The sequence below is a fragment of the Lottia gigantea genome, assembly GCF_000327385.1.
Source record: "Lottia gigantea unplaced genomic scaffold LOTGIsca_179, whole genome shotgun sequence".
NCBI lineage: Eukaryota > Metazoa > Mollusca > Gastropoda > Lottiidae > Lottia > Lottia gigantea.
In genome coordinates this window covers 122,262-132,225 of record NW_008708290.1, presented here as the reverse complement: position 1 = coordinate 132,225, position 9,964 = coordinate 122,262, and the positions used below count along the sequence as shown (strand labels likewise).

Below are 9,964 nucleotides of genomic sequence, written 5' to 3'. Positions count from 1 at the left end.
CATCAATCTATATGATTTGTTATGAAAAATACCTAGTGATATAGCATTTTTCAAAATGACTTGGCAGTTTTCATGACTAAAAGTAGCCCTATTTCCATCGGAAGTCCTGTGCAATATTAACATCCGCTTAAAATTAACTCTTATCGTAGACTAAAATGCACAGTACAAAATGACTCTACGGTTTTAAGAACAAAAAGTAGCCCACCACCGGAAGCCCAGTGCAATAATAGTTGGTAGATATGGAGGTATAACGTTGCCAAAATTAGCGATTGTTTTGCAGCTTTAAAATGCCAATGTTGTCATTACAAAATGCATTTTGCCAATCAAAATACAATCGTCGATAAGGTAAAAATGCAAAATGCATAAGTATTATAAGCATTTTGCAAAGGTCAGTAATAATGGAAATTAATCTGTAATGTTATGACAAGGATAGACTCCTGTAATTCATTTACCACCTGTTCCCCTGTCAAATCTCAAAATTGAACCTTCTATAGCTTTGTCCAGAATCTCGTTGAAAACTTTCCAATATGTCACATGCAAGTTTGGTCAATGTTTAGTTTCTGGACAAAAATTCAATACACCATGACCATGAAAATCTTGAACTAGCCAAACTAAAAGTAAACCACTACATTTTATCAACTGTCAATGCACACAAAACGACTATTTTTAGAATTATCCTTCCGCATGAAAATCTCTCATCATCTCACAAAATCTGAAAGAAAATGCAATTTAAAAATTCCAAATCTAAACCTAAAATAGTCAAAAATAGGCATGCAAAGCTCCCAAAAGGGAGGGAGAAAGAAAATAGCACGGACTACATTCGTAGTATAAAATTATTTAGTGGAGTGTGTCCATAAACTGAAATTTAATAAGTACAATTGACTTGGCAATTCCTATAACAAATCATTTCGCATGCTGTAAATAACAGAATAGAAGGTTAGGAATAAAGATATTACTACACATTTTATTATTTTATTATGATATTATACGCAGAATTTTATGCAAAGGACAGCATGTGTTATTTACACCTGTGTAAAATAGTTATGCTCTACATGATAAATGAAGGTTTCTTCTGATCTCTTGCATGAATAATATAATATCTCTTCATACAATTATACCCTTTTGGTAGAAATCTGTCTCTTGAAGATAATGTTGTTTTCAATATAAGGGTGACAATTGTTGCATAATTATATTGGATTAATTGGAAAGCACGATAATTTTTGCTGTTAATTATTCATAACTGACTGAGATACATATACATCTTGATTTGATGGGGGCGGGGTTCTGTAATAACAATCTTGGAATGCGGATAATGAGTTCGAGTTGTTGTTCAGTAATTGTTCAGAATGAGTGAAAGCTCGGTTGGTTTGACCTCTATTGCAACTAACGCTAAATGTAGTTTTTATTTCTTTTATTGATTAAAATTATACATAAAAAAGTATTACATTATTTGTTTCTTGATATATTCAAATATTTAATTATCGAAATTGAAATAATATTTTATTATAGACTTTAAAATTTATTTTAGTGTTGATAGCAGAATGTCAGTGTCAACAACTATTAGAAGCGCATGTAGAAATGCTGGGTGTCACAGGGAGTGTGGTGTTCTCTCAAAATGCTCCGGGTGAAACTATACAAATACAATGGAACCTACAGGGAATCGATGAATTTTCTTGGCAACTCAACGAGCTCTATTTGAACTATGATACAAGTGACAAATGCTTGACCAGTGATATCGGCAATAGGTTGGTATCCATTTAGTTCGCTACAATAATTTTCCAGGAGTCACGCTGAAGATATAATTCGAGGTTATATTCAGAGAACGGCATAGGAAAGGAGTCTAGTAGTTCGGATCGTACAAATTGAATATCCCAGGCTATCCTCGTCGTAGACAAAGATCTCTCTTCAGTTGCATAGCACAAAAAATTTAGTCAAATCGCAGTAATTATCTTTCATTACACACTGCATTATGTTGCCATTCTTCTTTAGTTCAATCCTGATCAGATTCCGTTACATTCCATCTCAAAACCTTTTCTGCAAAACTGAATTTTGATTATTGTTGCCTTTACAGATTGGGTAACGTAGGTGGAACAGTTTTATCAGTATCCGATTCGACTTCTATTACTGATACAAGTATTTCACTATCAGGTCCGAATACAATAGAAGGTAAGACAGCTATATTACCTTGGTTCCGTTTCAACAATCTAGCATCTAAGGTGTGATGATGTGCCTTTTTTGTTTATATGATTATCTGCCTAATGTTCTAAAATTAGAGTGAAACCATAACTTTTTGGAGAGAAATGACAGGATCTCTCAGTGGAAAAAAAGCATAATTCTAAAAAGGTGTATACCAAGTGTCAATTTAGGAAAAAAATTTAACATGAAATCATCCTCATTTAATTTTGATCGCACATAGTAAAAATAAAGGAAAATCTTGTTTCAGATTCAGCGTTTTGTCGAGCACCTACTTTCATCATAAGTGGTCTAAGGTCAACAAACGTGAAAGGATAGCCTCATGAAATTTACCCCAATCCATCAAGTATTTCCGGTGAAAGGAATGACATATTTTATTTCTCATTTCAGGAAGAACTATTCTAATTAGCAACCAGCAGAAAACAGTGTGTGCCTCAATTTTGCTCCGGAAAGATTACGACACAAGCCTTTCCAAATTCGACAACGGCATTTATGGAACAGTTTATTTTCGAAAAGTTCCTGATTCTTCAAATACGATAATCTACACAGACTTGTTTTTTGATCAAGCAGCCTCGGTGGAATATAAATGGATGGTATACCAAGGACCAGAAGGTGATTGCAAGTCTGCAACAACGTTGTTCAATCCAACTAGTTCAGACGGTACAGGCTGTTCATCAACTGCCCAAACTAATTGTCCAATCGGAGAACTAACTCAGAAACTGGGGAACGTTCCAGTTGGGATCAATGTTGGTACCACCAAGAGGCGTTTTGTCGACTCCAATCTACCACTGACTGGAACTAACAATGGAATTTCTGGTAACATTTTGGTACTGCTGAAAGATAACGGAGATGTTGCTCACTGTGCTTCTATCATGAAAGTCCAAAAGAAATATGCAACGGCTTACATTAGCCGGCAAGGTGTAAAAGGACACATGAATTTTAGACAAAACTCGCCCTTTGATTACACAAATGTTGAAATAAGTCTGAGTGGACTTGGCAATCTAGCTAATGGATACCATGTTCATAAGTTTCCAGTTCCACAAAGATCAACCACAGAGCAAGGTAAACCATTGACAAAATTCGTCCTTAGATTTTCATTATGAATATCACACTGTGATTTTTAACAAAAAATGAAAATCAAGTTTTAAATTTATGGAAGCCACCAAAATAGCAAAGGTAACGGCAGTAAGTCTTTAATGTTTCAAAAGAATTACTACAAAGCTACAAGTCAGAGATTGAGATTTTCTACTGTGGTGGTGTTGCTATATTTAGGTTGTGCATGTACACCCTCCTGGTCTTGTAAATATCAAACTGAATTTTTCAACCCTGTAGCCTTATGGAGCATCAATAAGCTCATGATGTTTATTAGGTGTATTAAGTGCACCAGATGATCCCCATGAAATATTTATACTTTGTGTATTTTAAGAGGTCTGTGGAAATGAGTATGTTTCGGGTCATTACAATCCTTTTGGTGTAACTAATTCTCCAGTTGGTGGAACGAATGACCAATACGAGGTAGGTGATCTGAGTGGTAAATACGGCGGATTAGCCGGTAATGATGATTATAATTTAACTACCATTGACTGGAATCTACAACTATTTGGCCCAAGAAGCATCATCCAAAGATCTATTGTAATACATAAGAATGATGGATCAAGATGGATTTGTGCGAATATAAAAATATGTCCAGTTCGAACGGCCATGGCTCGTATAACCTTCCCATTTATAGGTGAGTCATTATTTGTCTACACTTTGGTTTGTTCCAAGTTATGAGATATTGCGATTGACTTCCCAAACCCAAAACGTAACGTTCACAGATAATACTGTGTATATGTATATATATTCCACCATTACTATGTTACGGATTTCTTTGTTAATTACTGAACAACCGATACATGATCGATTTGATTTTGCTACCAATTATACTTCTTGTAAATAACCCCGCATTCAAAAAAAAAAAAAAAGAAAATCACAAAAATTGATCACTGGTTTAACTTCATAGGTCACGTTATCTTTATGCAAGATAAAGTACTGGATGGAAGTGATACGTCAATTTTTGTCGGACTAAATTCTGCCGATGGAACTGTAACCTCATCAAAATATGATTGGCAAATTCATGAAAATATGGTCGGAGAAGACAAGTTGCAAAGTGATGTTACCCAGAGATGCATGTCGGCTGGAAATGTATACCACTCATACACAGGCGAAGCCAGTAGCCTTCAATGCTCCGCTTCAAATCAGATAGGATGCAAAAACGGAGACATGACAAAGAAACACGGGCAAGTGACCGTGAGAGCGTCTGATAACACGGAAGCAGAGCATCTCTTTACAGACTCCAATATTGCACTCTCAGGTCCGAACAACTTAGTTGGTAAATCAGTTGTTCTGCTCGATGGTACCACAAGAATAGCATGTGCTAATATCTACGAGATAAGAGAACGCGTAGCTGTCGTGAATTCCTGGTCTACGGATGTCACTGGTTCTATTTCATTTTCTCAAAGTAAAGGAGTTACTGAAGCTGACACCGAGATCGATAGAAATGTAAAAAATCTCAATGATATTGTCGGCCCATACCATGTCCACGAATTTGCAATTCCGGAAAACGCTGACAATAAATGTTCAGGGGCGTCAGTAGCTGGTCATTTCAATCCTTTTGGAATTACTAATGCTCTTGCAAATGGAACACATGATCAATATGAACAAGGTGACTTAAGTGGGAAATTTGGAAATCTGTTGGGAGAGGAGGATAGATCTTGGAGTATTGACACGAACTTTGACGTATTTGGCATCAATAGTGTTATCGGGCGATCGGTTGTGATGCATAAAGCAGTTGACGGTGCCAGGTACTCGTGTGGTAATATTATAGAAGATGTAACTGTAACAGGCGGAAGTCTGTTTCAAGCCAAAGCTACTTTTGATTCCATTCTAAATGGTTATGTAATGTTGGTGAGTATAATATTTTATCAAAATATTGACATTCTTCAATTGAGCTACAGTTATACACACGTATAACGCAAGCTTTGAAATTCAAAATTTCCAGGCAGCTCTAGATGAAGTAAATAAACACTTTTTGATTGGTTAATTTCCAGCAAGTTTTAATCAAGATGTAATATTTTCTGGGCAAACACTATTAACATAAGAAGAACAAGTTGAATTGTTAAACTTTTAAGTAATCTCACATGAAGTAGATCTCAGATGATTTAAAACAATACATCCCAAACACGTAGATTAATTGATTTCAACTGTTCAAATTTTTTATAGATTGAAGATAAACATGTCAATTATTGGCCACTTTGTGCATTTGGCGTTAAGATATTTCGATCTTGGAATCAAAATTTCGAATTTGACATCATCTGACACACATTAAAATCAGGAAAAAAACTGAAAGCAAGGTATACCATTCCATTACCTTATCAAACAATACCTGACTGAAAACGATGTTATCTATGATATTTCAGAGTCAATATCGATATCCCGATGGAAGTATGAGTGATACTAGTGTAGAAATTCAGTTGAAATATGCAGATGGGTCGGCAGGGGTAGGCTTCAATTTTTCTAGATTGTTTCAAGCTATAACTGACTGGCCGTAATGCTCTTTGAATCACAATGTGCACCGAACCCAATAAAAGCGATTAGGCTCCACATTAAACTGAGTACTTTCTTCAAAACGTATTTTGAATAATTTTTCACGAGCTTTGCGTACATACATTACCATACAACCTTAATCTGTAGGCCCAATTATACTGTATATCATGTAGTGCGTCTGTCTAGGTCGCCGAAAATCGTCCACTACAAACTGGGTGTAGCAACAGGTATTCCACTTAGAAATTTAACCAACAGTTAGCTGAATTATATTAACTTGATAAACGTAAGGAAGTTTATTACAGTATAATACATGTATGTGACGGCACACTACGCATTAGATCAGAAACAAATCAGGGTTTGAAGTCACGTTTTACTATTGTTATAATTATGTATACATATTTGTGTCCACTATCGTGACATATATATTAATTGCGTGCGTACTTTTGTTTCCAGACAAATGACCATAATTGGCACGTTCATAAGTACAGTATACAAGGTGATGATCAGGCTGTTACAGGAAGATGTTCTAGTGCTGGTGGTCATTATAATCCATTTCGTGTGAATCTTGAGGTATATACTAGTATCTTTTTCAGAAAGAAATGATTTGGGGTGTATGATAGATACATGTATTTGTCAATGATCATCCATTCATGATTATGTTTTAATTTTATCATTTTAAAAATGTCTTAATGAAGTATTTGTTCCATCCAGTAGATTTTGGAGAATCAAACCCTCCCCGAGTAATCGAAAAAAAATTTCATAACTTTTAAATAGCAAGATATATATTTAATATATTTTGTTAAAACTCCCTACAGTGATATCGCATTAAATTTCGAAATTGCAATCTCTATAACGGAAAGAATTAACTCAGTGGGTTGATGATTTATAACCACACCTTTCCTTGAAGTAGCAATCCAAATAAAATTTCTCAAAGAAGAATTTGGTTCACTGTATCTGTGTATGAATTATTCTGTTTATAAACGGAGATAGGAATCTTAAATAATATGTTTTTTCATACAGTCCGGTTATGATGAATGTGGTCGAACAAATCCCTTGCGATGTGAAGTTGGTGACCAAAGCAAGAAATTAGGAACTTATAATATTGGCCAGAGAAAGTTTTCCACTGATGTTTATTTACCATTGAATGGACCTCAATCTGGTTTGTATCTCATTTCTATAGCAGCATCCTCAATTTAAATTTCAACAGCTAAAAAGATTTTTTTTTCTGTATGAAACCACAGTCTTTATTGTATGCGGTTTTATTTTCCAAAGATTAACATGCTTATTCTCTATATTATACTACATCTGTATACACAATATCAAATTAATGGTCATTGATTTTCCAGATAGCTCGATATGGTTCAAATAAAGCTTCGTATTTTAATAACTTCTGTAGCATTCCTCGTATAACCGTATTAGCAATTAGCGGGGGTTCGGCAGCAATACGTTCAGTGTTCAGGCCCAATTATGTGAAATAATCTATGTTTAACATAGGAACAAATTTGTTTTCATTTTATGTAGAAGTGTTGTGCTTTACTTGCAATAAGTTCATTGTTCATGGTCTTGCATGTGGACATAAGATTAAGAACAGCTTTGATTTCATTTTAGTTGTTGGTAGAAGTATTGTGTTCCATGCTAAAAGCAAAGGTGCTCCAAGATTGGCATGTGCTAACATATTACCTGTACAAAACCTAGAACCATATATAATAACCATAAACAATCCGAATACTATAGATAGGTGAGACCGTCTTCGCAGCGCCTTCTAACTTTTGTGGTGAAATTGAATAATATTCATTATTTTTAAGTGGAATATGCTTCACAGACGTATTTTCTTCTCTGTCAAAACGTGTTTTGTATATAGTAACCTCATTGGCCAAAAATATGTAAAATTTTAGTTCTGTATTAAAGAATAAATACATATCAATATGAGATCATGTATACATTACAGAGAGCATAAATTAATAAATTGTTCACTTTAGCCTCTTAAAAGGTTATGATTCTCCTGTTTTAAATTTACAGACCTGCCTTAGCGGCAACTATTGCAAAAGAAATTTCAGCACGAAATTGGGAAGTTATCGTTCTCGAAAAGTCTGCTGATACAGTGAATTGTTTGGATTTACAAGTATATTTCATAGGTATGTAACTAATTTGGAAACGCTTAAAACTAATTTGATTTTATTGATTTTCTAGATTGTTGTTGTCTGATGGTGACCCCACTTGGCACTTAAAGCAATCAAATGCTTTGCTCATTTCAAGTTTTGAGTAGAACGCGTATAATTACCATTGCCATTTTAGCCAACTATATTATAAAAACATACCACTTTTAAAATTCAAATAAGCAATTCTCTAGAATTTCTGATATATTATGACTCTTTTAGGACCTAATGCTCAAAGTTTAAGAGAACGAGCTGTTACTAAAAGTAATGAAGGTGGTTATGCTAATTCATTAGACTTGTGTTCAGGTAGAGTATTTAAATGTTTTAATAAAATTTTGATGTGCCTCTGGGACACTGGTAGCATGAATTTTCACCATTTACCAGTCTGTGGTTCCTGCAATTCAACTAAAACTAAGTGTTTGATGACGTCACAAATCTCGAAACGCCTTAACGTGATAAAGCATATTTTTCAAACACTAATTTTTGTGGAACTGTAGGAACCACAGACGTCTGATATACAATTGTCCCTATTTTAAAAAGCAAATATTAAAGGACAGTATGCAAAATTTTCATAATTAAAATTAAACAATACATGCTAGATATTTATATCTATGAATATACTTATGGGATAATTAAAACGGAGAGTACAAATTACCGATGGAATGGTTTGTCCTAGTTTTGTTGTTTGGCTTTACAATGACTCGATACTATTTCCATTAAACTTTAGAATACGTAAGAGACATAGTTTCATAATTAGGCGTTTATTTTTCTTAAATTCCTACAGTAATTTTTTAACAGCTTCTAAAAAGCATAAACTTTTTAAATAGTTTGCCGTTGACAAATTAACAACTGGATTTTTTTAGTAAAAACATTTAGATACGGGACACAGTTTTCTAGATTTTGATGTAAAGTTTAAACAAATTTTGGTACAGAAAATTTTTCGTCCTACAAAAAAGCTGCATGCCCATTTAAATGGCCAAAAGTCGTAATATTTCATTAATTCTGTTATAAATCAATTTTCGTTAATTTAATGAATGTAATTTTAATAGTCAAAACAATACACACATCATTGAATGAAAATGTCTGATGATATTTTAGAAACTTTTTTCAATTTTATTCGGTTTCTGTCCATAAACGGTGTATCTTATAAGAATAGACACAATAATATATTGGAAGAATATAAGGATATTGAAATGGTTGTACTCATTAGTATAAGTGAAATAATAATAATATACTGGGTTTCGACGATGAAATTTAAAACCGATTAATTTGGTTGAACTATTCCCGTTACTGAGATATTGAAACGATTGATTTCCGAAAATGGCGATTCATGTCCTTTAAAATTAAAAAAAAAATCCACCACTTGATGAGTATCTTCCCCTTTGACTTGAGCAATTTTATGTTGTTTAATTTGACGAATTAGCCAATCGCATGACATAATAGCAATTAGAAATTTGGGACATTTGCCGAAACATTCTGTTAATGAATCAAAATAGCCATCTAAAAATCTATTTTTATAGTAAATGGTTTTCTCCATCATGCATGTTTTTGTAACCATTATCGGTCCTGTCATCATCATTCTTTTTTTATCATTTAAGGTTGTTCGGGTGTTTCTGCTCTACGTTATATTGTGGTGGTGTTTACTGTGGTTTGCATATTATTTTCATAAGTGTGAAATATTGATCTCAAATTTCTTCAAATTCGAATGCCTTAATCGAGTTTCATTACAGAGACCATTAGTTTTTTTTTTTTAGATCTTTAGATGTTTTCTGATACGATGTAAAGAAAGTTCGAAAGAAATGACAATGCAAATAATTAGTGACTGACTACTGTGGTTTTCAAGCTGAAATTGTTTCAAAACGTCTTCGGGATAAAACAGCAAAATTCTCCATAACTGGAGTGAAACGTTACTAAAACGTCAACATTTGTGTAACGCGAAAAGTTCGAAAATTCATTCTTGTATCTATATTATTGTTGTTTTATATAATGCTGAAATCAAGGGGCCATATTATAATGATTGTGCAATATTT

The 9,964-nt window shown here is 33.7% G+C and overlaps 1 protein-coding gene across 1 annotated transcript; it reads left to right on the top strand.

Annotated features, from left to right (window-relative positions):
- Positions 1–309: 309 nt before the first annotated feature.
- Positions 310–9,603, top strand: LOTGIDRAFT_238948 (hypothetical protein; the record flags this gene model as incomplete). The annotated part of the gene is made up of 13 exons (XM_009052044.1): positions 310–345; positions 1,510–1,745; positions 2,072–2,166; positions 2,584–3,255; positions 3,620–3,922; positions 4,196–5,139; positions 5,652–5,732; positions 6,232–6,348; positions 6,799–6,937; positions 7,387–7,516; positions 7,798–7,913; positions 8,157–8,240; positions 9,533–9,603. The coding sequence occupies 13 exons, from the start codon at positions 310–312 to the stop codon at positions 9,601–9,603; spliced, it is 3,024 nt and encodes a 1,007-aa protein (XP_009050292.1).
- Between the last annotated feature and the right edge of the window lie 361 nt (positions 9,604–9,964).